At 47.7% G+C, this 27,673-nt stretch overlaps 2 protein-coding genes and 1 long non-coding RNA gene across 12 annotated transcripts in view; 1 reads left to right on the top strand and 2 right to left on the bottom strand.

Moving 5' to 3' along the window:
• Nucleotides 1-1,064, bottom strand: part of LOC309852601 (zinc finger and SCAN domain-containing protein 18-like) — a 68,449-nt gene extending 67,385 nt beyond the window's left edge. The window contains exon 1 of the mRNA XM_082709588.1: nucleotides 984-1,064. The gene's annotated coding sequence lies outside the window, so the exon portion shown is untranslated. The remainder of the gene's footprint in view (nucleotides 1-983) is intronic.
• Nucleotides 1,065-1,125: 61 nt separating this feature from the next.
• Nucleotides 1,126-25,935, top strand: ZNF274 (zinc finger protein 274). Of its 10 annotated transcripts, none has more exons than XM_082709525.1 (8): nucleotides 1,126-1,213; nucleotides 1,685-1,755; nucleotides 2,472-2,598; nucleotides 3,352-3,447; nucleotides 19,085-19,567; nucleotides 22,778-22,878; nucleotides 24,043-24,169; nucleotides 24,635-25,935. In XM_082709525.1, exons 1-8 carry the CDS (start codon nucleotides 1,210-1,212, stop codon nucleotides 25,546-25,548), a joined length of 1,923 nt encoding a protein of 640 aa, XP_082565651.1. In that variant the 5' UTR covers nucleotides 1,126-1,209; the 3' UTR covers nucleotides 25,549-25,935. The 10 variants fall into 10 exon arrangements, with proteins under 10 accessions (XP_082565651.1, XP_082565653.1, XP_082565654.1 ...); XM_082709527.1 differs by having other exon boundaries at nucleotides 1,132-1,213; nucleotides 1,605-1,755; XM_082709528.1 differs by having other exon boundaries at nucleotides 1,132-1,213; nucleotides 1,605-1,755; nucleotides 2,430-2,598.
• LOC309852673 lies at nucleotides 17,532-20,781 on the bottom strand. Its single transcript, XR_014305338.1, has 2 exons — nucleotides 18,490-20,781; nucleotides 17,532-18,414 (listed from the first exon to the last, which is right to left on the bottom strand). It is a non-coding gene; the product is annotated as an uncharacterized lncRNA (long non-coding RNA).
• Nucleotides 25,936-27,673: the final 1,738 nt, after the last annotated feature.

Genomic DNA, 27,673 nt, shown 5'->3' with positions numbered 1-27,673 from the left:
CGAGCCCAATGCGGGACACGATCCCAGGACCCCGAGACCATGACCTGAGCCGAAGGCAGCGGCTTAACCCACTGAGCCACCCAGGCGCCCCCAGACTGTCATTTTCCATCACTCAACAACCCCCACCGCCTCCCTCACACACTCCAACTGCTTCTTAGCTATGAGGTCCCACTCGATCTAGTTGTATTCAGAACGGAGCCCAGATCCATACTGCAGTGTCTCCTTCCCTGCGACATTTTTGTAAATAAAATCTATTTCTACTGTTTTAACGTCTTTCCAGCTCTGGTTTTGACAACCTCCCCCCACACCTGTGTTTAGGGCACAATTAACCCTGTTCTCCCCACAGCTTGAGCGGACATTTATGCGTGCTTCTCCTCCCCACCCCTCCCCTCCCATGGAGGGCACAGAACCCCGCCAGGTGCACGTTCTGGGCAGGTGCTACCCGCCCTTCCTCTCAGAACGCAGGGGTGACCTTAGCGCCGCCTCCGGCACACTTCTGCCCTCCCCCTTCCGCCCCTTCTCCCTCCCCTAGACTAGGATCCACATTCGGCGCTGCCCCCACTCACTTCCGTCTTACAGTCTCTTCCCTGAACTTGGGTGGACTTTAGCTCCGCCCTTCCACGTCACTCGCCCGTCCCTACCCCTCCCCCGAGCGTGGCTGGACTTTAGCTCCGTCCCTTACGCGCTTCCCGCCCGCCTTGCTCCCACGCCTCCTTCCTCTACATTGGGTAGGACTAGCAGTTTGCCCCAACCCTCTGCGCTTCCTTGCCTGCCCGCTCTTCCTCCTCCGCGCAAGGATTTAGTAATCCGCCAACCACACCCTCAACCCAATTTAAATTAACTTCCGGCCCACCCCCTGGGCGCTCCTTCTCTTCCCAACTTCCGGTTCATCCCACGAGTGCTCGCCCTCGTGGCGGAGCTCGACTCTGTCCTGGCCTGCCCTGTTACTTGGAAAATTGTTGAGGCCCCGCGGCCTGGCGTACCCAACTCGAGCCATCCCCCAATCCAGCTGGCCCACCGAGGGTCGCCGGCGAGGGCCCTCCACTGGGCGGCCCGGGCTTCGCCTGCTATTCGAGATGGCCGGCCAAGATGGCCGCCACTTGGGCTAGGTCGGGCGGGCACGCCGCAGGGGTGGCTGGGAGTTGTAGTCCAGGCTGACGCGCTGACGCATTTCGCCGCAGGCGGACGGTAGCCATTGCGCGCCGCGCGATGGGTGAGTGTGGCGCGAAATCTCCCGTCGGGGCTGTGCGGAACGGTCCCAGAGCCACTCTTCGGGGTGTGCAGCCTCAGTCCATTACCAGCCAAGTTCAGCAGCCGGAGGCCGGCCTTGCCTGCCGTCTTCCCGCCGCGGGGCCGGAAGGGGCGGTGTGGTTGGGGACTCGGGGCCCTGAGGAAAGCAAACTCGGCAGGCGTGGGGTCAGGGCGGCCCGACCCGCTCCGAGCGGTGTGCGGATTGGGAAAGGAGTAACTCCCTTTTGGGTGGGAAGATATGAGGAGGGTCTCCTCTCGACTAGGGGAAACGGGTCCTCTAGGTGTCGGGAGTAGGTGGAGAGGACCCTTTCAGGGCCTTTTTCTAGGTTGGGGTTATCATTTCACGTTGATAGGACTGCTACTGGGCAAAGGAGGGGCCACCCCTCTGCGTAACCCTCACACCCCTTCTACTTCCCAAATTCGACCTTCTCAGAACTGCCCACTCCCACGAGATACGTCGAGAAGGAAGGTATGGCCTCCGGGCTTCCGACGGCCTGGCTCCGTGTGAGTAGAGTTTCTGAGTCTACCCCTGGATCTGGGTGTGGGGGCGGCCGGATGGTAGTGGGATGCCACCTTCCCTGAAGTAATGTCAGGCCGCAGAGCATCTTGGGGAGGGTTGAGAGACTGGCCGGGAGTGAGAAGCTGCTGAACGGATGAACCGAAGGTTGCTTAGCTTTCCCAGAAAAAGGTTAGAGTACAGGCTGGGGTCTGGGGGATTCTGATTCATCCTTTCTATTGTGGGTAGGCACGAGTAGGTTTAAACAGGGATTAGACTCAACATTTTTATTTCAGTAGTACTTTGGCGTCTAAGCTGGAGGGGATTAAGGGAAAACAGGATGGATCCTTGACCCGTGAAGGAAGTATAGAAGCAGCACAGGCAGTGGGTGGGGGCTGAAGGCTTGGGTGTGATGATTCCGTTCTCAGGATTCCCTGCTAGGGGGTATAGACGCTAATTGCAGTATCCCCGAGTTAATGAAAAATGGAGAGGTCCAGAGAAAGAAGAGCCCTCTCTGAACTCTCATGCTGTCCTCCTTGCTGTGACCTGAACAGGGTCAAGTTTGCCTTTGCTCAGTTTCATACAATTGCAGGAACACTTGAGCCACCTGGAATGCTTGCAGGTCACCTTGTAGACTGTGCCCTCACGTGCTGGGTCAGCCTTCCCCCTCATGTCAGTGTAGGTGACGACACACCGTGGCTGAACAGAAACCTGTGGGTTTTAGGAACCAGTGGCCTTTGAAGATGTGACCCTCGGTTTTACTTCAGAGGAATGGGGACTGCTGGACCTCGAACAGAAGTCCCTGTACAGGGAGGTGATGCTGGAGAACTACAGGAACCTGGTCTCAGTGGGTAAGGATGGTCTCCGTGTCAATAAAGATATGCGCTTTGCAGCACGAATGTGGTGCCTCTGAAGTGTGTGTCTGCTTGGGCTCAGGTTGCAGGGAGGAGCGTGCAGTTGTCATGGCCCTGGGGCCTGAGGGAGGCTTTAATTTGTACTTGCAGGGAAAGGGCAACTTCACATATGACTTCTGAAGCCACCTAGTCTGTCCCTCAGAGGTTTTGAACACTAGGGAGGTAGGTCTGTCAGGGATGTAGCTGACTGTAGTAGATGCTCATTTATGTAACAGAAATTCCATAGGATGTGGGGTCAAGTGTTCCAGCAGTTCAGGAGTATCACTGGAGACTGATTGCTTCCATTTCTTTGTGGTGTGAACTTTTCCACTCTTAGGTTAGTGACTGCATGGCTGTGGCACCCAGCATCATGTTCATATTCAGGGCGGAAAGAAGTGGAGGGGGCAGCCCTGACTAGTTCTCTTTTTCCACTTCCATATTTAGCAAGGGAGAAAAAAGCCTTAAGGTCCCCAGCTGACATATTTTCTTTGTATCTTGCCAGCCAGAACTGGGTCCCATTGCTTCTTTTAGTGGCAAGGGAGTCCAGGAAGGCACGTAGCTAAAAAAGGGAATGGATTGGGTTATCATCACCACGGTAGACCCGAAGTCATGCCCTTGGAGGGAAGAATTCAGGGACAGCATATGCCGCAGCACAAACGCATTTTCTCCTGAACACAGACCCCCAAGCCCTGTCTCTTTTCCCTTGGGCAGAACATCAGCTTTCCAAGCCAGATGTGGTATCTCAGTTAGAGGAGGAGGAAGCGCTCTGGTCGGTGGAGAGAGGAATTCCTCAAGACACCTTTTCAGGTGAGAACCGGGCTCACAGAGTCCTGGTAGGGAATGGGCTGACGGGTTAGTCAGGGACTAGTGTCTGAGAAAAGGAGATGGACAGGAGAAAACCCAGATGGGGTTGTATGAGGAGTAGCTGCAGACAAGCTGAATCAAACTGTTGTCCTCTGGTCTCAAGGGTCAGGGGTGTCCGACTTGGTTGAACATGAACTTGTTGCCAGTGGCAGCTTGGCCCTGGGGCTCCATCTGTTCTACTGTTCTTTCATGTAATCACCAGTAACTGGTGTGTCTTTCCAGACTTTTTCTTTATAGATCTTTGCAGGTATGTTTATGACTTGGGGGTGTTATACTGTATACAAACAGGCCTGTTTTAATCATTTTAACATACTGTGTGATCCACATTTGATTTTTTCCTCTTGATAAAATCTTTCAAGTTGTTGGCAGAAAACTTCGTCGCATACATCTTTTTGCACTTTCAAGCTTTTTTGTGTGTGTGGTTTTTTTTGTAGGTAGGATTTGTGAGATAGAACTTCAGAACCAACCAAATAGAAGCTAAAAATCTGGTAGCAACAGATTGCTGTCTAAAATCCTTTAAAATACATGGAGCTTCTCAGTTACGTGAGAGATTTTCCTGTTCATTGCCAGAAATTTAGAGTGATCTTCTTAAGGTTTTCAGAGTTGATAGTATGTTGAGTTTAGTTCACATTTCCCTCATGAAGTTGTTTTTGTTTTAAGATTTATTTATTTATTTATTTGACAGAGATCACAAGCAGGCAGAGAGGCAGGCAGAGAGAGAGGGGGAAGCAGGCTCCCCACCAAGCAGAGAGCCCGATGTGGGGCTTGATTCCAGGACCCAAAGACAGAGGCTTAACCCACTGAGCCACCCAGGCGCCCCATCCGTCATGAAGTATTTTTACAAGTTTACAGACCATTTATATTTTTTCTTTTGTGAGTTATATACCTTATTCCCCCTTTTTTTTTCCTGTTGATTTTTGGGTTTTTTGGGTGCAATATTTTGTTGGGAATTCTTGATTATGGGTCTTAGTAATACAAATATCCCAGACAAACATTTATCACTACCTTTAAATTTAAATTTAGTCGCCATAAAGAAGTTTTATGATTCAGGTATTTTTCCTTTCAAATCTGTTTTTATTCCTATTCATAACACAGAAAGGAAGATTTTATAAATACTTTCTTATGTTTCAGTATTGGTTTTTGTTTATGGCTGCACTTACATGGAGTTTCTTTATGTATAAGGCATGGAACGTAAGTTCTGTCAGCACATTTTCTGACCAGATTCTTCCACTTACCAGAAACACTTTCTTTATCATAGACGTAACTTCCCACAGTCCTCATGGGGTGCAGGCCTCCGTCTTGGTCCCTTCTGTGTCCTTCATCTCGGTCTGAGTAAACAACTTTTTTGCTGTATGGTTGGTAGTTTTATAACAAATTTGGATAAATGGGAGCTCCTCTCATTTAAAAAAAAAATTCTTTGTTGTTCTCAACCGCATGGTTTACCATATGAACACTTAGCATCAGCTTGTCAGGGATTCTTTGAGAAAATCCTGTTAGAATGATTGGATTTAGAATTCCTTGAGGCAGAATTGGTCTGTCTAGTCAAGATTTGACACAAATAGGGCGCCTGAGTGTCTCATTTGGTTAAACGACTGCCTTTGGCTTGGGTCATGATCCCAGAGTCCTGGGATCGAGTCCTGCATGGGGCTCCCAGCTCTGTGGGGAGTCTGCTTCTCCCTCTAACCGTCTCCTCTCTCATGATTTCTCTCTCTCTCTCAAATAAATAAATGAAAAATCTTAAAAAAAAAAAGATTTGACACAAGTATATAAAGAGATCTGCTCTCCTCACTGTGCTATGTCAAGCCTTCTGAGTGCTGTTGGGCTTTCTTTGTGGTTGCGGTCGATCTGCTCATATTAGTCTTTGCAATATCACTTAGTTGACCAGATGAGCCTGGCATGCTGCTAACTTCTATTACTAGTTGTCTTACTAGTTTCTTACTGATTTTCTCAGATCAGTCATTTTATCAGCAAGTATAAAGAAAGAGGCGACTGTATTAGTGGGGTTTTTTTTGTTTGTTTGTTTTACTTCTTTTGCCCAATTACATAATGACATTCATCACAGCTGGTACTTCTAAAACACTGAAGCTGAGAGGGTGAAGAGTGAATGTCTGACCTAAATAAGAAAGTTTCTCACCTTTGGGGCGCCTGGGTGGCTCAGTGGGTTAAGCTGCTGCCTTCGGCTCAGGTCATGATCTCAGGGTCCTGGGATCGAGTCCCACATGGGGCTTTCTGCTCAGCAGGGAGCCTGCTTCCCGCTCTCTCTCTCTCTCTGCCAGTCTCTCTACCTACCTGTGATCTCTCTCTGTCAAATAAATAAATAAAATCTTAAAAAAAAAAAAAAAAAAAAAATTCTCTAAAAAAAAAAAAAAAGAAAGTTTCTCACCTTTGATGAGCATGTGCTAGACTCTGCTTTAATTTAAATCAGTTATATCTGGGTAAAGAAATCGTCATTTAGTCCTTTCTGATAAATTATAGCAGTAGCCCCAGTTTTCCCTCACAGCCTTCCAAGGTAATCATAGTGATTATCTCTTTTGAACAGTTAACACAGTGACCTAATAAAAATAGAAGTATCTTTGTTGTAACATGATGCTGGCATCCACTGACACATCAGTATTCATAAATTAGGTGGGGGAAGTGGCTGGATTTCTTTCTTGTGGTTTTTCTTTTAAATTCTTTTTTTTTTTTTTTTTTTTAAAAGATTTTATTTATTTATTTGACAGACAGAGATCACAAGTAGGCAGAGAGGCAGGTAGAAAGAGAGAGAGGAGGAAGCAGGCTATCCGCGGAGCGGACAGCCCGATGCGGGGCTCGATCCCAGGACCCTGGGATCATGACCTGAGCCGAAGGCAGAGGCTTTTAACCCACTGAGCCACCCAGGTGCCCCCCCTTTTTTTTTTTTTTTTTAAGATTTTATTTTATTTATTTGACAGAGAGAAATCACAAGTAGATGGAGAGGCAGGCAGAGAGAGAGAGAGAGAGGGAACAGGCTCCCTGCTGAGCAGAGCCCGATGCGGGACTCGATCCCAGGACCCTGAGATCATGACCTGAGCCGAAGGCAGCGGCTTAACCCACTGAGCCACCCAGGCGCCCTGTTGTGGTTTTTCTTAGTCAGCTTTTATATTGGGATGTGCTGACTTTATAAAGAAAACTTGGGATGCTTTCCCTTCCCTTTGTTCTGTGTGTTCTAATGCAAGTGATATTGGAACTACCTGCTTCTAGCTGTATTCACCTATGAAATCTGCACCTGATCCCCATCTTTGGTGATGATTTTCCACTTGCTACAACACAGACTGTTGTGACTTTCTGCCCTTCCGTTCCTGGACCCAGTTTGATGGCTGAGCATTAGTGTTTTTTTCTTTTCCATAATCAGAGTCATTCCTTTCATTCCGTATGAATTCCAGCCATTAGCACAGGTCACTAGACTATACCTCACGTGGAAGGTTCCCAGCAACACAGGCACTTTGTATCCACCCACTGAGGTGTCTTTCCTAGTTGTTCCCCTTGCTCTGGCCTTCCACAGCCCCTTCCTCGGTGGTGGCACTGGTTGTGGCAGGTCTGTGTCTCATCCTCCCTGGAGCTCAAGTCCTGTGTTGGCAAACCTTCCAGCTTTGCATTTCTGGATGATCTAGTAGTTCGTCTAACCTCGCTGCCTGAGGGATTTGGGGCACATCTTGGGAGGACTGGCTTAAAAGGTGACAGGAGATTCTGAGGTGATATCCCAGAGCAAGAGACTATGTGCAGGGAGGCTTACCAGGACACTTTATTACAGACTGTGCCTGAGGTAATAGGTGTTTTCTGCTTTGTCACAGAGTCCTTTGCTTGTTGTTTTCCCTCCACTGCCTGTCCTGGTTACACCTCACAAATACTTGTGGAAGTTCTCTTGGGTCTTACATAGTACACTAACCACTTTGGTAGGGAACCAGAGATAACATAAGCCTTGCCATGCTGGACTTTGTAGTCTGATGGATTATGGCCTCTACAAACAAGTTCCCCAGATACAACTCTGAACAGATAAGTAGTGGAAGGACTGAGAAGAAAAAGAATGTGATGTGGGGGTCATTGGGAATTACGCTAGAGGAAGTGGTTGTGGGGGCACTGCAGGAGTGAAATTTTAAGCCAGTTCCCAAAGAAGAAGAAGTCTGCAGACATGTGAGTGGTGGTAAAGAGAGCTTCCAGGTACAGAGACCGTATCTGGGGTGACCATGAGAATGGCGTAAGCTTGGCACACTCAGGAAACAGCCACTGAATGGGCTGGGAGGAGGTAGCTGAGGTACACTGACAAACAAGCTAGGTTTGGCAATGCACACAGGGGTTCCACTGTGAGTAGAGTTTTGATTGTTAACAGGCAGGTGTGTGATGTGGCTTTTCAAGCACGCTTCAGGTGGTTATGAAGAAGGAACTATAGCAGGGCACAGATGAAAGCAGGCCGGGGAGCTGTGGTAGGTAGCATCTAGGGAAGAGGTGATGACTCCTGGCCTGAGAATAGCAGAGGGGCTGGGGAGAAGCCTGCATGGCCTTCTCCCGGTTCATAAGTGGATTCACTGGAGCCAGGTGAGTAGTGGCCAAAGGAAAGGAAGCTGCCAAGAATCCTTCAGAGGTGAAAGCTTCAGGGATTTCCTACGACTATTTGTAATGTATGCATTTACCATATACACTCTTTGTATGTATCATCATCTAACTTAAAAAGGAGAAAAATTATTCTTCCTGAATATTTGGTTTTAGTCAGTGACATGAGGAAATCTGGTAAAGGCATAAACTTCTGAAGGGTAGAAATAAAGCTTTGGTTTAGTCTTTTCTTTGTTGAAGTAATTTTAAAGAGACTTACATGAATGGTACAAAGAACTCCCCTACAGCGTTCACCTAGATTCAAGTTTGTGGAACTGTCCTATGTCCTGGCTGCTTCTGTTAATGAAGTGTGAATGAGAAGGGACTTGGAGACCTCCAAGTAGAGGTTTGCGAAGCCAGTGGAATGCCCTTCTCTGGACTTCAGAAGGAGTCGTGGCGAGGCATAAAATCTTGGGAATCATAGGTGTTTCGAATGGCATGCTTTATTTACTCTAAGATGAGACCATCATCTCCAGCAGTGGTCTCTGCCATCACTGGTGTAGTGGTACCTCTTCCAATGCAGGGAACGGGGTTTAAGTGGAAAGCTCAGCCTTTCTGATACAACTCATTTTGTGTGGCTCTGCAGCTCTCCATGACAGCAAAAATGTCAGCACAGACACTGGCTGAAGTAGAAGGGACACTGAGTAATAAGTGCTTAAGACATGGCATTCTTTTTTTTTTTTTTTTTTTTTTTTTTAAGATTTTATTTATTTATTTGACAGAGATCACAGGTAGGCGGGGGGGGGAAGTAGGCTCCCCCGCCGAGCAGAGAGCCCAATATGGGGCTCGATCCCAGAACCCTAGGATCATGACCCAAGCTGAAGGCAGAAGCTTTAACCCACTGAGCCACCCATGCGCCCCTACATGACATTCATCTTTAAGAAGGCACTGATTGGGGAAGATGTTGTGAATATAAGGAATGTGGACCACTCTTTGATGGCACTCAGGTGTTTAGCCATCACTCTATCCTTTCAAGAAAGTATTGCCACATGTGTGTTTTGGCTGGAAAATGATATAACCTGGATTTAATCTGTCGGAAAGTAGATCTTTAGGAAAGCAATGGAGTAAAGACACTCTGAATCATGACCTTCAGGTTTTACAACCTTCGGATTACAGCTTGCAGGACATTTAATTCTTTGGACCTGTCAAGGAATGAAGCAGGAGAGATGAACCCTACAAATATGAATGTAGCAACACTCATAATTATTGTGAGCTTTAGCAAAAAAAAAATAATTTCTACAAGGAGATTATTTTTGGGGGAGGATGAGAAGGAATCCTTTTCTATCTTTTCACCCTTTGTGTAGCCTGAGAGGACTCAAACTATAAAGCAAATGTGTAGTGGGTGTAGGAAATCAGTTGTTTTACACAAAGGATAATTCATTTAAGAATAAGAATACATAAATGTGTTTAGTGTGAGAAAGGCTGTTTTCATGTCAGCCTAAGGAAAGGCTCACATGGGAGACTAATGTGCAAAGACCTTGAATGGAGGAAATTCATGAGTTTTTTGATGTGAGAATTCAGGGAAGAAAGCCCAGGAATATTATCATAGCGGGAAAGGCTTCCGGCCTAGTTCACTTTGGTCTGACTTGAGAAAGTTCACACTGGAAAAAATAAAAACACAAAAACCCAGTTGTATCAAATGTGGTAAAGTTCTCATGCCAAATAATTACCTCTGAGAACTCCAAAGCCAAGGGAATGTGACTGCTGTGGTAAGATTTCGTGCACAGCTCTCTTACTCAACATCATAGCAGTCATACTGGAAAACACCTGAGAATGCAATAAGCAGTGTTAGGAAGGCTTCAGAGGCACTGAACCCACTGGCAAGAAGTCCTTCAGTAGGAGTCCTCATTGTACTCAGCATCAGAGGACTCATATGAAAGCAGACCCTCAATGTAATCTGTGCAGGCAAATCATAAACCATAGTTCCCACTGTATTTGACAGAGTAGCAACAACAAAACAAAAAACGTATACTGGAGAAAACCACATTAAAGAATAAAAATGAGGGGCACCTGGGTGGCTCAGTGGGTTAAGCCGCTGCCTTCGGCTCAGGTCATGATCTCAGGGTCCTGGAAACGAGTCCCGCATCAGGCTCCCTGCTTGGCAGGGAGCCTGCTTCCCTCTCTATCTGCCTGCCTGCCTCTCTGTCTACTGTGATCTCTGTCAAATAAATAAATAAATAAAATTAAAAAAAAAAAAGAATAAAAATGAAATATCTCATTCTATTTTTATATCAGATAAGCATGCAGAAGGCAAAGTCTAAATAAAACTTTGGTCACGTAAGTATACAGATACAACAAAACAGATCTTGTCTTTCCCATCTTGTTCTGTTATCTGACCTGAACGTCTAGAACAAATATTAAACAACATGAGGGGAGTCTTTTAGTTTCCCATGTATGTTCCCAGTTGCTAAGACAGTGACAGTCTCTAGCTCAGGAAACTTGGGAGAAGGAATGGAACAAGAGGATGTCTTCAAATCGGAGATTTTTTTTTTAAAGACTTTTATTTATTTATTCGACAGAGATCACAGGTAGGCAGAGAGGAGGAAGCAGGCTCCCTGCTGAGCAGAGACTTGATCCCAGGACCCTGGGATCATGAACTGAGCCGAAGGCAGAGGCTTTAACCCACTGAGCCACCCAGGCGCCCCCAACTCGGAGATTTTGAAGACAATGCCAGGCTGTGAGACAGGAGGGTGGGTAATGATATAGGGAAATCTTGAAGTACATAATACCGTTAAGAACTCTGACAGGCTCACATCCTAGGGAGTGGGCCAAGAGTTTAGAATCTTGAGGGACTATCAGAACATTTTTGGCAAGAATTCAGCCTGGCAGAGTGTGGTCATATACTGTGCAACTGTTACTCAAGAAAACATTCTCTGTCACCTTCCATGTATTTGCTCTTTTGGACCCATGTAATCTTGATCCTTTTATCTGGAAACTGCTTTGCCTGGAGTCCAGATGTAATTCCTGGGATAATTTTAAGGCCCGAAAATGCCTTTTAATTGATAAGAAGGACAATAGGGGCACCTGGCTGGCTCAGAAGGAGGAACATGTGACTCAATCTCAGGGGTCTTGAGTTCAAGCTCCACAATGGGTATAGAGATTGCTTTAAAAAAAAAAAAGAAAAAGAAGAAGAAGAAGGAAAAAAAAAATGAACTATGAAGCATTTGACTCCAGAAGTCCAAAGGAAGGAGGAAAGATAAATATGGTTCAAATACGTGAATCAGAAATGGAGAAGAAAAAAAAGGAACCCAAGCTAATTTTCTGGGAGGGTAAAATGCAAAAACCAACTGATAAAATAGAGGATAAATAAAAGGCAATTTAAAAACCTGCAGGGGAAAAAAATAAAATAAAAACCTGCAGGGAAACAGCAGTACACACATTCAGCAATATGTATAGTTTTCAGTGTAATACTTTGTACAGCTGTAACAAAGTGAGCCAGGTCTGTGTACTGATGTGAAAGTCTCCAAGATCTATGTGTTTCTTAAATATATAGTTTAAGATGTATAAAGTACATAGATGCACGTGATATCAATGTTTTTAAGAAAATACACAAAAACAATTGTGTCACTTGGTTATCACTGAATATAGAAGCTGGTAGGCTGTGATGGCTTCCTGAGAAGAAACTGGTTGAGAGGGTAACGTTGCATTTTAAGAAATGTTGCCCATAACCATGCTGATAAATCGAAAATTGCTGTTTCCTTCCTGCTGTATTACTGACACGGTATAGGTATAGGTGCCCAGTAATCGTTGAGGGTATGGATGAACAAACAATAAAATGCAGAGATATCTGGAAAAGTGTAAGGTTGTCAAAATTGGTCACAGGAAAAATACCAAAGTTAACTTTATTAGAACAAAGTGGCCAGCTGCCTGTTACTGACTTGGGCAGTGAGTATTTCCCTACCTCTTGTTAAAAGACAATTTCCATGAACATGAGCAGCTCAGTGACAGAACAGGTTGGAATGTTGACCGATTCCACAAAGTATACTTAGCACTGTTATCACTAAAGCATAGAGTAAGAAAAATATTAAAAAGGAAATATTTGTAATTCAGCGACGACTTGGAAAAAAACGAATCCTCTGAAATAGTTTTTAAAGAGTTAATCAGTGTGATAAATTATAAAATAATAGACTAATAGCCTTGGCTTATACCAGGAGTAGCCAACTTAAAAGATTTTAATAGGTTTTTGAAATGGGATCTAGGAATAAATTATTTAAGAAATGATTTGGAACTGATAAGGAATAAAGTATTAAGGCATTTCTATTTGAAAAAATTGTAAGTGGGATATAGAATAAGTGGAAGCAATGACTTTTTTTTAATCCTTAGTTTCAGAGGTAGAATGCAGTGACTTCTTTTTGAGGACTTAACAAAGGCTAGAAGTGTATGAAGTCCCTTTCTTAAATCCTACCATCATTCCAGCCAGCAGCCTCTAGAGAAGTGTTGATGGAGCCATCCTACCAGTGGAAGCAGAAATGCAAGTCTCTGTCCTGGCTGGTCTGGGAAGAAGCAGGAATGTAAACCAGGTGTCATCTTACCTGATGGCCTGCATTCCTATCCTGCTCAGGCTCTAAAGTAGAAGGGAACTTTGTAGCAACAGCAATCATCTCGTAATAATTTACAGGTGGGATCCAATTAAAATGCTAGTGAGATTTCCTGTATTTTGATAAAAATATGGGAAAATCAGACAGCTAAAACACTCAAATCACTCTTTGAAGCTGTGTTGCGTCAATAAATACTGCTTGAGCGCCTGTCAAAATGCCTTAAGTGTTGCACAGGGTAGTAAGGCCCCTGTCTCCTTGGGTCTGCATTCCAGAGGAGGGGCTAGCATGTGGCTGATTACATGTGAACAGAATACAGTGGACTTGAGCAGTTCAGTTCCTTAGTCACACTGGCCATCTTTCAGATGGTCACTGGTCACCTGCTGCTAAAGACTACTGTGCTGGATAGTGTATCAAGAACATTTTTTTTTTTTTAAGATTTTATTTATTTGACAGAGATCATAAGTAGGCAGAGAGAGAGAGAGAGGATGGGAAGCAGCCTCCCTGCTGAGCAGAGAGCCCTATGCGGGGCTCCATCCCAGGACCTGGGGATCATGACTTGAACCGAAGGCAGACGCTTAATGACTGAAACACCCAGGCACCCAGTCTATTTTCTGATTCTGCATCTTGAAACGATCCCAAACACCAACACAGACTTAATATTCTTTTTTTTTTTTTTTTAAGATTTTATTTATTTATTTGACAGGCAGAGATCACAAGAGGCAGAGAGGCAGGCAGAGAGAGAGGAGGAAGCAGAGAGCCCGATGAGGGGCTCGATCCCAGGACCCGGGGATCATGACCTGAGCCAAAGACAGGGGCTTTTTTATTTTTTTTTTAAGATTTTATTTATTTGACAGATCACAAGTAGGCAGAGAGGCAGGCAGAGAGAGAGGAGGAAGCAGGCCCCCTGCTGAGCAGAGAGCCCGATGCGGGGCTAGATTCCAGGACCCTGAGATCACAACCTGAGCTGAAGGCAGAGGCTTAATGCACTGAGCCACCCAGGCACCCCTATCAAGAACATTTCTTAAAGAGCTGCATTGGGCAGTGCTGTAGAGAAGGTAGAGAGTGAGTGATAATGAAGCAGATACTTCAAACTGGCAGTCAGTGCCCTGAAGAAAAATGAAACAGTGGAATATGCTGGAGGGAAATGGCATGGGTAGGCAGAACTACTTCAGAACTGAGCAGGAAGATAGTTCTAAGGAGGTGATACTTGAGTTAAAAACTGGAAGAGGGGGGCGCCTGGGTGGCTCAGTGGGTTGGGCTGCTGCCTTGGGCTCAGATCATGGTCTCGGGGTCCTGGGATTGAGTCCCGCATCGGGCTCTCTGCTCAGCGGGGAGCCTGCTTCCCTCTCTCTCTGCCTGCCTCTCCATCTACTTGTGATTTCTCTCTGTCAAATAAATAAATAAAATCTTAAAAAAAAAACAAAACTGGAAGAGGTGCCAAGTGAAGATGTCAGAAAGACTACGAGGCAGGGATAAGGGGAGTACAAATACCTATAGACAAGGCATACTTTGGCACGTTGTGAGAAGCACCTTTTGCTGTAAAGGACATAAAATAAAGGGTTTGGATCCCAGCTGCTATGTTCCCAGTTGTGGCCTGGGCAGGGCTCCTAGGCTCTCCCAGCATGGATTTCCCCTTGTATGAAGGACGGAAGTTATTGCTTACGGGATTATGGTATGTAAAGCCCAGGTCTTGGAGACCTTCATGTAACAGTAATTATTGTTACTCAAAGACTTTGATGTAAAGAAGATCATCAACACCTTAGGCAGGTCCTCTGGGCCTGGCTTTAGGGTTTTGAAGGCACAAGACCCGGTTGACATCCTCAGCAGTCCAGTGGGGTAGACAAACTTAGGTGATGGCATTGGGTGCCCAGCAGAGCTGAAGAGTGAATGATGGGGAAAGGAGGAGAAAGGATGACGAGCAGGGGGCATTCTGGACAAGGAGGAAAAGGAGCAGGGGAGCGCACAGAGATGAGGGGCGCTGAGAGAAGCACTCTTCCTGACCCTGACCCCCAGCAAGAGTGTGAAAAGTCACTATTAGTAACTTAGATTTGTGGACTGGTAGCCTTAGGATACCAGATTATTCATGAACTCTTGAGCACTGAGGGAGAGCTGGCTTACCACGGAAGGGAAGCAGCAGAGACAACATGGGAGAAGAAAAGTAAGGACGAAGAAAACAGCAGCTCCCATCAGCCTTTCCTACATACTATACCTAATCACTTGTGTCTCTAATAAATTAAAAAGGATTAAACACCTTGCCTAAAGGCTTGGGAATTTGTAAACAACTCACTTAATAGATAGTTGCAAATGAGGGGACTAAATTACTCAAATCCACAGCCCAGATCATTTAGCTGGGGGACTGGAAACCAGTTCTTGGAGTTGAAGTCGATAGACTGTTTTGTGTAGCCCCAGGCAGACAAGCGGGTCAGTGATTCCCAGTATGCCCCAGTGAGTTGAGGATCCAATTCTAGCTCTGCCGGCTGGTAAACTTAAGAGGTTTCACTTTGTGAAGTGGGACGAATACTTCCTGGCACAGACAGTGGTTGAGGGACGTCTAAAGGATGAGATTCAGAGGACTACAGTGCCTAGAATGATGCATACCCAACCAGCCTCTAGGCTTGAGGCCCGTCTCATTCACTGCGTAGCACCCAGTCGGTGCTCTACGATTACCCTGCAAAATGTGCTGTCCTGAAGCGCGGCTACAGCCGGGAGAGCCAGGCTGCAGATGCACTGAGCTCTCAGCACCACAAGGATCAGCACAGTTCCCAACGTACAAACCTACAGGCTCTAAAACTTAAAACGGTAAGAGTTAAACATTTTTGAATGAGCATTAAGTTCAATATCTGGAGAAATTGCCCTGGTTCCTCCAAGGATAAGAGGAGGAACAAAATACATGATCAGGATTAGATAAATACGGGGCATGAAGTGAAATAAAAACCTACAGTTAATTTTAAGAGACAAAGTACTAAATAATGCCTGTGATTAACCAAGGAGTAAAACCAAGTTTTAGAAGTTAGAAGGCTGGGAAGCATTGTGAAGAATGAAGTTTTGTTTTGGTTTTGCTCAAGTTTAATGCACGATTATTGCTCAAAATGGTACCCGTGGCCCAGCAAGGAGCCACTAGGGAGCGCTACCTCCCCTCGCGCCCCAATATCTCTATCAGGGGCACTTTGAAGGTCCAGGGCTGCTGGGAATTCGGAAACTTGCCGTCCTTGGCTTTCTGAGTTACTCTAGGGAAATTTCAGGCTCTGAAAGAGCTCTAACTGAAAGGGAGGGAATACGTGAACTCTGCCTTCAAATCAGGAATTGGGGCTGGGGTAGTGAGCCAACAGAAGTCCTGAGCACAGGAAGGTAATTAAACGCCAGCCACAACGCAGGTGTAAACGAGTTGGAAAGGAAAGCCCCCCGGTAAAATTAATACAAAAGTTTAGGGGAAGGGGTCGGAAAAGGGATATAAGCCTAGGAAAGGATGTGGCTGTGGCTGTTGCCAAGATTAAAAGCGCGGACCAGGACGGGTTTTGCAACCTCAAGCGCCCAAGGCCCGTCCCGGGCGGCGGGCGCGGCCCCACCCATCGCGAACGACTCTTGACCCCGCGCTGACTCACTTCTTGGATAGCGCGCCAGCAGTCTTCAGCAACAGGTTTGTGAAACCGGTAAACGAGGAACCCACAGGCGAACCAAGACTTGTAATCAGGAATTTGGAGGAGTTGGGGGATGGGAAGCCCTACGGGAACGGGAAGGATTTCGAATCGGGGGCACGAAGATGGACTAGGAGTCCGGGTGCGTCGCTGCCTTAAGGGGAAGCGACCGCGCTCTACCACATTTGCCCCAAGGGGAAAAAACGCGCAAACCAGCAAGGAGGGTGTGGAAGTTCCAGCTGCGCCCGCGCCGCCCCAGGGCGCGCCCGCCGTCACGGGGGGTCGTAGGAGGTCATGGGAGGGACCAGAGCGGAAGAGACCGCAGCCCCAAGGAGCCGCCGCCGGGGAAGGGCCGGGCCCAGAACCTCAACATGGCGGCACCGGAGGTCTATGTCGCAGAGGCCCCTGGGAGCTGTAGTGCGCCCTTGTCGGGCGAGTGACGCACTTCTGGGCTGGGCCGGAAGTTGCGGCCTGCGGTCTTCCGGACCGGGGATGGGGCGTGGCTGTGCTGACTTGGAGTTACCGCGTTTACCGCGGGGAACGGGAGGGAGGCTGCTTCAGTCTCCCGAAAGCGAGCGGAAACGTGTGCTTGTGGCTGCGGCCTCCGCCGGAGCGTCTTTCACGCCAATGGGGAAGCCCAGCCGCCCAGCGCTGCTTGAAAAGCTGCTTGATGGCGGATTTGATCTGCAGGTGCAGGTGCTAGCAGTGGACGGGGAACTGGCGGCGCTTGGGCAGGCCGCCGCTGTTCGCGTCTTTAACGAGTCGGTGGTTCTTTCTCTTTTTCTTTTTCAATAACACAGCTGCGGTGACGCCATACCAGTAGCTTCCTGCTTTTTTTTTTTTTTTTTCCTTCCCGTGGCAGCAGCTTTTCTGCGCTGGAAGAGTCACACTAAAATAACGCTTGCACGTGAATCCACACTTTCTTGAGCCCTGTTTTAACACCGCCTGTTTTCCAGTTCTGCTCCGTCGTGTGCCCTTGTTCAGCGATGTGTTGTGCAAGAAGGACCCCCCAGGTGAGGGTGGGCAGAGGCTGCCTTTTGGGAGCCCGCTGCGAAGGAGGCAGGGACTGGGGAGAGTTACAGCGAGAAAGGAAGGTTTTCCCTGGAGGTTACTGACTTGGATGGGCATGAGGAGACACTGGCAGTCGTGACACAGGCCCTGGTGGTCTGGGCTTGTTGACACGGGTTCCAGTGTCAAGAGTTTTACGGTCTTAAGTGGTCTCGCTCTGAATACTCATTTTCTTCGTGTCTTTTTTTTTTTTTTTTCTTCAAGATTTTATTTATTTGACAGAGATCACAAGTAGGCGGAGAGGCAGGAAGCAGGCTCCCCGCTGTGCAGAGAGCCCGATATAGGGCTCAATCCAAGGACTCTGGGATCATGACCTGAGCGGAAGGCAGAGGCTTAACCCGCTGAGCCACCCAGGCGCTCCTCTTGTTGTCTTTACATCTGTGTTTGTCTTCAGAAAGCTCCTGGACCACCAGTAGATTTATCTGATGAAAGTCCCCCAGCCTTCCCCCGGGCATTTGTTGCTAAGGCTTTGAATCCACATTGTTCCAGGTAGAGTTGTGCTAATCATGTGTATTGAAAACAGCAAGGGTGAGAGAGTACTTTTTTTTCTAGACATCAGCCCTGCCATTTCTGTGTTTATAGAATCATAAATCTAATGAAAGTAAACTATAATCCGTGGTTAAATTTTTTCTATAAACTTTTTTTCTTAAAGCTTTTAAGTCCTTTAGTCAATTAGCATTTCTTTCTGGGAGTCGTAGAGAGCTTTCTTATTTCCTATTGGCTCGTGTTTTCTCCTTAGCATCATAGGGCCATGTTGGAGTTCTGTTCAGTGTTCAGCAGATGCTCTTGTGAACTCTGTGCCAAGACACAGAGCCGCTGACTTTCCCAGTTATCTTGGCCCCCATGGAGGCAGGATCAGATTCTGTTCCCTGTGCATGGCTGCAGACTTATACAGCATCACAGGTCTCTTAATCTTTCTTGCCTCTTCGTTTTTCCCCCCACTCTGTATTGGAATATAATTTATATACCATGAAGTTCACCTTTTGATAGTGTATGTTCAGTGATTTTCGTTATATTCACAGGGTTGTGTAGCCATCACTGCAATCTAATTTCAAAACCTTTTCCTCATCCTCCAAAAAAATCATTTTTATTAGCCAACACTCCCCAACTGCCTCAATTCCCTATTTCCTGGGAACCACTAATCTATTTTGTGTCTGTGTTGGTTTCTTCTGGACATTTCATGTAAATGCAGTCATACCATAGGTAGCCTTTGGTGTTTGACTTCTTGCACTCAGCATAATGTTGTCAGGTTTCAGCCGTACTGTAGCCTGTGTCAGTACTTTATTCCTTTTTACTGCAAAATAATATTCCATTGTGTGGGTATACCAAATTTGGTTTATCCATTCTTCATTTGGTGGATATTTTGAGTTGTTTCTGGTTTCGGCTCTTATGAATAGTGCTGCTGTGAACATTCCTCTGCAAGTGTTGGTATTGACCTCTTTTCATTTCTCTGGAAGGTATATCTAGGAGAATTCCTGGGTCATAACATAAGTCTGTTTAACTTTTTGAGGAGCTCACAGGCTGTTTTGCAAAATGGTGCAGCATTCTGTGTTCCCACCAATAGCGATTTCTCCAAATCGTCACCAACAGTTGTTACAATTCATCTCTGATAATAGCCTTCCTTGTGAGTGTGAGGTAGTATCTCACAGTGGTTTGGATTTACATTTTTCTGGTGGCAGATAATGTTGATGTGCTTGTTGGCCATCTGTCTGGCTGTGCTTTTTTGACTCACAGAGTATCCTACAGCTCCACTGAACCCTCAGTTGGATCCTCTTCCTGCTGGGAATCCCCTGATGAAGATTGAAGTCGTTGAAGTCCTCACACTGAACCAAGAGGTAGCTCGTCCCCGAAACGCCCAGATCCGGGCCCTCTATGCCGAAGATGAGGGCCTGAGCTCAGATGTGCTCGGGGAGCCCACTCAACAGCTAGGCAAGCAGCCAGCTGACCCTGAGGCCGCGCGCCAGAGGTTCCGGGGCTTTTGCTTTGAGGAGGTGGCGGGGCCCCGAGAGGCCCTGGCCCGGCTGCGTGAGCTGTGCCGCCAGTGGCTGCAGCCCGAGGCGCACTCCAAGGAGCAGATGCTGGAGCTGCTGGTGCTGGAGCAGTTCCTGGGCTCACTGCCCAGGAAGCTCCGGATGTGGGTGGAGTCGCAGCACCCAGAGGACTGCCAGGAGGCAGTGTCCCTGGTGGAGGATGTAACCTGGATGTCTGAGGAGGAAAGTAAGTGCAATGGAGGGGTAGAGAGAGACACTCCTGTGGGGGCATACTGGAGGATGGGGAGAGGAGGAACTCAGGCTCCCTGGGAGAGCTTGGGGAAAGGTCATGCTGTTTCCATTTAAGCCAAGGGCATCTGCTTCCCGAACATGTTTGTGAGTCAGAGTTTTAGATGCTTCCTGGCTGAAGTACCTACCATAGTCTCTAGGTCATAGAATCTGAGAATGGCCTTATCCCTGGACCTCTCTGTGGAAATGGAGAGTCTCAGGCTGCACCTCACAGCTACTGAAGCCTTTGGGTAGGCTCTGGGACTACACTCTAACCAGCCGTCCCGAGGCTTCTGAGAGAAGCTTACAGTTAAAGCCTTCATTTTCATCCTTTTGGGATCTTTTCTGTACTACAAGCTAATAGAAAATATTATTTTAATCACATAGGTATACTCCCAGAATGCACTTTTTTTTTAAGATTTTATTTTCTTAGGTAATTTTTGCACCCCATGTGAGGTTTGAACTTACAGCCCCCAGATCAAGAGTGACATGCTCTACCAACTGAGCCAGCCAGACGCCCTCCCAGAGTGCCTTCTGATGTCATGCGCTCAGTGGGGGCTATGGATAAAGTGGTGACCAAGACAGACAGGACTCAGACTCATGAGTTCAGTAAGCCTTAGGTCCAGCAGGACTGATGGGAATTTGACAAATATGCATGTGACAAATACAGGGTTGAGAAGAACTCAAGGGTGCCTGCGGAGCTCCAGGAGGCAAACTGCTGTAGCCAACATCTGGTGTGGAGTGGAACTCAGAAGTTGGCAGGAAGGGGCACCTGGGTGGCTCAGTTGGTTAACTGGCTGACTGTTGATTTCAGCTAAGGTCGAGAGATTGAGCCCCAGGGCAGGCTCCATGCTCAGCAGGGAGTCTGCTTCTTTCCCTCTCAAGCTCCCCTTTATCCCTCCCCCAATTATCTCTCTCTCCCAAATAAGTAAATCTTTTTTTTTTTAAGATTTTATTTATTTGTTTGACAGAGATCACAAGTAGGCAGAGAAGCAGGCAGAGCGAGGAGGAAGCAGGCTCCCTACTGAGCAGAGAGCCCTTTGTGGGGCTCGATCCCAGGACCCTGGGATCATGACCTGAGCCGAAGGCAGAGGCTTTAACCCACTGAGCCACCCAGGCGCCCCCAAAATAAATAAATCTTTAAGAAAAAAAAAGAAAAAGAAAAAAAGAAGTGGGCAGGATGTGCCAGGCAGGGAGCATCACCTGTGAAGGGCCAAAATAGGAGCAGTAACAGTATAATCCAAAATTAGAAATTGGGTAGGTCTTTAGTAGAAGGGAGCAGGGGCAGGGCTGGCAGGCCCCTTGAAGAGATTTTTTATGTTGTCCTAAAGCAATGAGAAATGTCACTCTAAAGCAGTGGGAACCAATGCATGAACCCTCCGTAGAGACATGTGGCATGGTGTGACTGCATTTTAAAGACCAACCAGGTAGCAGCTTGCTCTGGATGGTGGACAGAGAAGAAGGTCAAAATGAGAAGCAGATTGGCCACCCAGAGCTATCACTGTGCCCTTCATGTGGTGTGGTGCCTAGGGCAGGAGTGACAATGGTGGGGAGAGGAGATGGGAGTACATGTGTAGGGTGCATTTGGGGGTGAGATGCCATGAAACTTGATTTCTGTCCGGCTGAGTTCCATGGAACACGGACGCTGAATATATAACCTCACACACTGAGAGTGATTTTTCAGATGCCATTGATTAAACCGAGGGTCTTGAGACGGGGAGATTATCCTGGATTACTTAGGTGGACTCAAATGCAATCACAAGGGTACCTACAGAGAAGTAGTCATGAATTAAGGGTGGAGAAGACATATGACCCCTGAAGTGAGGTGACACGAGAAAGGGCCAGAAGCCAAGTATTTTAGGTGGCCTCCAGAAACTGGAAAGGTGAGGAATACATTTTCCCACAGAGCTTCCAAAAGGAAGGTAGCCCTGCCAACACCTTGATTTTAGCCCAATGAGGCTGGTGTCAGACTTCTGATATATATAATCACAAGAAAGCAAATTCATACTATTTTTAGCCACTGCTGTGGCCATTTGTTATAGCAGCAACAGGAAACTGATAGAGATGCCGAGGAGATAGTTGTAGAGCTCACGAGATGAAAGCGAGTCTGTCATAGGTTTCACACCTTGGGATGAAGTCAGTTTATATCATAGAGGACGGGGCAGAGAGGGCTTACAGATAATTCTAAAAATCCTGCATTTGTGATCAGCAAGTTAGTTGGGACTCTCAATTGTGATTGCCAAGGGAGGAGAATTTACTGAAAAAGTCCCAGGGTGATCTGCTAGCTTCAGGCATGGCTGGACCCAGGGCCTCCTGTAGTGTCCTCAGGACTCATCTCTCCTCTGTCATACTTCTCCTGGCCTCTGTCAGTTTCACTCACAGGCAAGCTATCTCCATGTGGGACCTCCCCACACAGAATTTCTCTTTCCTAAGTGTTAACAAAAGCCTCTTTGGCTCTGATTGTCTAGCTGTGGGCCCTGTATTCATCCACGATCCAATCACTTTGGCCAGAAGGAAGCAACAGCCTGGTGTGCCAGCTTGTGTCACTTAAGTGTTCCCCTTGATGGGGGGGTGAGGTCATTATAGAAGCCCATGGACCAGCTGGGGACAGATGAAGAGTCAGGCATGAAGGAGCTGTGGTTGAAAGGGGGCCGTAAGGCCAGTTAGAGCTGTTTTCTAAGGTAGAGGAAACTTGATAGAATTCTCATCAAGATGGGTATGTGTTATGAGAATAAATCTAGTCTTGGGAGTCAGAGGCCAGAAATGGGGTCTTTGTTCTGAGGACAGGTGTGAGGCCAGCTGCCGAGGCTAATGGAGAGAAGAGGCAGCTGCCTTGGAGTTGGGACTGGGTCCAGAACAGTGTCTGGTGAGGGAAGGAGTGAGATCAGGGGTCTCAGCAGTGGGGACACCAGTGCTCTATAGTCATATGGGGTGATGCATCCTGAACGATCCAGATGTGGGGATTTGGGCACGGGCTGTGAAGAGGAGCCAGCATGGGGACCTGAGCTGGTGAGGAGAACGTGGGCACAGATGTCCCTGACAGCAGCAGCAACAAGATACACAACGTGTGCTGGCCCCATGGGTCCCAGAAAGAGAAATGGCTGTCACTGTCCTGTCCTGGAAGTAGCACCACACCTGGCTGATCACCTGTGCTGATGTCTCCTCCCAGCATTACCCGGCCAGGACGCCACCTGCTCTCTCCAGACCACGGCTCCTGAGGAAGAGGAGGAGGAGCAAGTAACTACGTGGCCAGCAATTGAACCACCTGAGGTGAGTGAGGAGTGCCACCCCTTCCTTCTCTGGTCAGAACATCCCCTGTGAGATGACCTCCCCTTCCACCTCTCATCTCCCACCATTCAGGCCTTTCAGAGTTTCTGATTGTGAAGGGCTGGACTGCCTTGCTGCGACCATGGAGACCAAGAAAGGGCACAGTGACTAGAAGTCAAAAAATTTGGAGGCAAGAGGGAAGGGCCAAGTATTTATAGACACTTAGGAGCTCCAGGTAGGGGCTTGTGGACCATGTCTGGATCTCGGTGAGAACAAGAGAGCTCTTGTCCTTCAGAAATGCATATTTAGGTGTTTATGACAGAAAAAATTGTTTTGGATTTGCTTCAAAAATATCCCAGAGCCAGGACATAGGTGAAACAGCATTGTCCCTGTCTTGCTAACTACTGAGGCTCAGAGAGTACGACTGAATGATGGTGTGTGTGTGACATTGGTCAGCACTCTTTCTGATGCAGGTGGCTCACAGCTGGCTCAAGCGTAAGGTAAACTTATTGGCTCTCACATAACGAGTGGTCTTGAGTAGGCTTCAGGCAAGGCTGTATCCAGGGGCTTCCTGGTGTTGAGAGAGGGGTATGTCTGTCTAGTCCTGATCTAATGGTTCTGCTTTCTCCCATTCCTTCTCAAGCAGACTCTGCCCCTCATGAGCAGAAGACATCCCACATATAGGCCCAGTGCCATGGGGAGGCCTCTTCCTGCTGGAGTTCTTACCAGCTCCCCAGAAGGACTGACCTCAGTGTAGCCTCTGGTTACCCACCCTCAAGCAGCCCTAGTCCACAAAGGCAGTTCTTCCACATGTCGGGGGTGGGGGGTATGGCTAGTCAGGGGGCTTGTCTCAGGGGCAGCCTTCTGTAGGGAGTTGCTGGGAAATGGTGAGCTGCACCCAGGGGTGGGTAGAGTGGAAGCAGTTTGCTTATAGCACCTGTAGCTCTTAGCGAAGCAGGGACTCTGCCTCCAGCCTGGGCCCCACACTCTGATTTTGTGAGAATTTTGTGAGAAGGGACTTACTGGGCCTCTTATGGCCCAAGTCAGCATTTCTGTGCAAACAGGGGTGCCCTCTACTCAGCAGACTGTTGGGAGGCACCAGTCATCCTTCCTTCTGTCCCTGTCAATGACCCTACCGCTTAGCAGACACAGAATGTGGCATTGCAGGAACCAGTGACCTTCCTGGATGTGGCTGTGGACTTCAGCAAGGAAGAGTGGGGGCTGCTGGACCCGACACAGAGGACTGAGTACCATGATGTGATGTTGGAAACCTTTGGACACCTGGTCTCTTTGGGTAAGGTTCTGCCTGTGCTGGCCACTCCAGCCTTCCAGGACTGGGAGCACCAGAAGCCCTGGGCTGGGGCTCTTGCCTTCTCTGGACCTAGTGTGAGAACTGGGTATGCCCCGGAGAGTTCCGTGCACCATCTGTGCCTTCAGCTGGCCCTGTGGACCTGGAGGGGTGGACACTGTGTGGGCAGCAGCAGCCTCAGATCCAGTGAAGGACTGACTTGCTGCCTACCTTGAAGGCATAAGAAGAGTCAGAGAGCCAGGAGAGTGTTCCCAGTTCCAGCCCCGGCCCCGGCCCCAGCCGCCGAGCTCATGTTCCTCCCTTTGCTCCTTCATGCTCTTCAGAGTTCCCCCAGGCTGTAGGACTGTTCTTGGTGGGGAAAAGCAGCTTTTGAATACTTAGCTATGTCATAACTCCTAGCCCATTTAGCACTTTCTCTCTACCGTATCTATACCTTTTGGGTTCTTTTAGGGTGGGAGACTACACTGGAAAGTAAAGAGTTAACTCCGAAGTCTGACACTCCTGAGAAAGAACCAGCCCATGACCTGAAACTGGAAGAATTCTCAAGGGATGACACCTGGTCCCCTATGTCAAGAGATGTCTCACAGGGTGAGGCCCAGGAAGTCTTAGACGCAGCACTGAAGCGGGTAGGGCCAATTCGGGAAGAAACTCTCCCTCAGAAAAGCTCCTCGTTGCGGGTGAACACTGGCCTTGGCACAAGCCATATTTCACTCCAGAAAACTCTCCCTAGAAAACGCTTGCGTAAGCGTGGCTCACGGGTTAAGAAGGTGACACGTAGTCCAGGTGTAAAAATTCATCAGAAGGACCGCAAAGGGGAAAAAGCCAGAGAAAACAGTGGTTGTGGGAGAGCCTTCAGCCGGAGCGCTCAGCAGATCACATTCACAAGAATCCACAAAGGGAGCCAAGTCTGCCGTTGCAGCGAATGTGGCAAAACGTTCCGGAACCCAAGATATTTCTCTGTACATAAAAAAATCCACACAGGAGAGAAGCCGTATGTGTGTCAAGACTGCGGGAAGGCATTTGTTCAGAGCTCCTCCCTCACACAGCATCAGAGAATACACACTGGAGAGAGGCCGTTTGAATGTCCAGAGTGCGGGCGGACCTTCAATGACCGCTCGGCCATCTCCCAGCACCTGCGGACTCACACCGGAGCCAAGCCCTACCAGTGTCAGGACTGTGGTAAAGCCTTCCGCCAGAGCTCCCATCTCATCAGGCACCAGAGGACACACACTGGGGAGCGCCCCTACACGTGCAACAAATGCGGAAAGGCTTTCACCCAGAGCTCACACCTCATCGGGCATCAGAAGACACACAGTAGGGTAAGATGCAAGAAGAAACAGCCTGCCTCACAGCCGTCCAGCTGAGCCAGGCGAAGATGTCGCCTCTTCAGCCTGACCCTGCCACGTAACACAAACGGGCCTGAACCGAATATGAAAGCAGCACTGAGTGATGATCTCAAAAGCAAAGGACAACCAAGGAGACCGCCCTGCACAGGAGTAAAAAAGAAAACTGCTGGGGGAGTTGTTGCTAATGAATATAGGTTGGGAAAACATTTTTCACTCACTTGATTTGCTGGTCCAATTTGGTCATTAAAAATGATAACAGTAAAACTCGAAAATGCTTATAATGTAAGTTTAAAAAGCCAGGTACCAAAAAGTCTGTGCACTGATACTTTATTTGTGGTAAAGTATTTATCCATATGGACAAGGCCTAAAAGAGAACAAGGATAAATAAACTGTATATTTCTGTGATAGAATCTGTGTGTTTTCCTCACCTATTAAATATCTTTTCATTAATAATTTCATATTTATAGTAAGCAGCACGAAAACAAAACATTGTCAGACCAGTTCTAGAAGACTCTGCAAGGCTGCAGTGCCTCTGGCCCAAGATTCCAGATGAGGTAAGATGAGTGGATCATTCTGATCCTTAGAATATCATCAACATGCAGGGAATGTTAGGTTAAGGGAATGGGAGCCTTGAACAACCACTGGAGGCCTAGAGGGAAGGAAACCCCAGGCCAGTGTGGGAACTCCCTGGGAATGTTCATTCACTTCACACATCCACTTTTCCCACAGGACTCCTTCAAGGGAAGGAGTTACCCTGACTGGATGCTCATCACCAAGTTAAGGAAACTGGCAGCATTAGGGCACATGTTTGATGCCCACATTTCATGTTTTACCTGAAAGGACAGATTAAAAGCCTTTCTCTAGGTCACACAGCCTGTAACCTGCAGCCCATCCCACTCCTTGCTCTACAACTCCACCTCTGCTCTCTTGAGTTGTGCATAATATTTCAATACATGTTTAAAATTCTGGGTCAGATACTGAACTTGTGCTCACCAGACATTGGCTGAATGCTGATAGGCACACCTCTGGAGAGCATGTCAGCCCATGCTAACAAGGATGAGGCACAGTCATGCCTTCTGGAATGAGAGTACCTCACTCCTTTCTCTACAGGAATGAACAGACCCTGGAGAGAGACCAGAAAGAGCCAGGAGGCCAGGTGCCTGGAGACTGGTGATGGCACGCCCCCTGTCCTATTGCCCTTCATGCATCAGGCACTGCGCTCAGGGCTGCTATATCACATTTAAACATATTCACATGTTCACATCTTCGAGAGATGAACTATCTGGGGGCTGGAGAATTTACCAGGGCCTGCTGCCCGCCCTCCCCTGGAGACCTTTCCGGAGGGGGAGAGCACTTTGGTTTTTTGTTTTTTTTTTAAAGATTTTATTTATTTATTTGACAGAGATCACAAGTAGGCAGAGAAGCAGGCAGAGAGAGAGGAGGAAGCAGGCCCCCCGCTGAGCAGGGAGCCCAGTGCGGGGCTCGATCCCAGGACCCTGGGATCATGATCCCAGCCGAAGGCAGAGGCCTCAACCCACTGAGCCACCCAGGTGCTCCGAGAGAACACTTTTCAATGGAGAACATCAGCAGTTCCTTTTCCAAGTCCTAGTGATGCAGAGATGTCTGTTTGTTTACCTTGGGACTGGCCTCACCGTGATGCCTAGTGTCCACTGGTGAAGGCCATAACCATATCCTCAAACAAGGTCAATTCATCTTGAAATGTCATATACTGATTTGTTGCCAGAAGATGGTCTCTGAAGGAGGTGAGCTAACTGCTTTCACATCTGTGCTGGTTTAAGATATGGCTACAAATGCTTTGCCTTTCCTCCAGTCCTAGAATCTGGTTGAGCTTGTGACTGCTTCCATTCATAGCGTCGGCAGAAGTCACGCTGTGTAAATTCCATGAGATGAGGCCATTAAGGATGCTGGGGTTTTCTGTTTCCTCAGGGAAAGGAGAGGCGGTGTTGTCTGCTGGAACTGGAACAAGGCTACATGATGTTGGGTGGCAAATGAGGAGAGGAGAAATCATCCCCTCAGGGTGAACAGATGAGGGGGAGCTTGCCTAGAAGCTCAGCCAGGGCCTCTGAGGTTTGGGGTCACTTACTGTAAGTGACCAAGTTGGAAATCCCATTGGCTGCTTTAG

The sequence above is a fragment of the Mustela nivalis genome, assembly GCF_964662115.1.
Source record: "Mustela nivalis genome assembly, chromosome: 18".
NCBI classification, from domain to species: Eukaryota; Metazoa; Chordata; class Mammalia; order Carnivora; family Mustelidae; genus Mustela; species Mustela nivalis.
This window is presented reverse-complemented; position numbering and strand designations above follow the sequence as displayed.

What these genes read in the sequence shown, in the direction of transcription:
- ZNF274 (XM_082709525.1), top strand. An exon ending in TTCCGACGGCCTGGCTCCGT is followed by an intron (nt 1,756 to 2,471) that starts GTGAGTAGAGTT and finishes TGTGGGTTTTAG; the next exon opens with GAACCAGTGGCCTTTGAAGA. An exon ending in CAGCAATTGAACCACCTGAG is followed by an intron (nt 22,879 to 24,042) that starts GTGAGTGAGGAG and finishes GTGGCATTGCAG; the next exon opens with GAACCAGTGACCTTCCTGGA.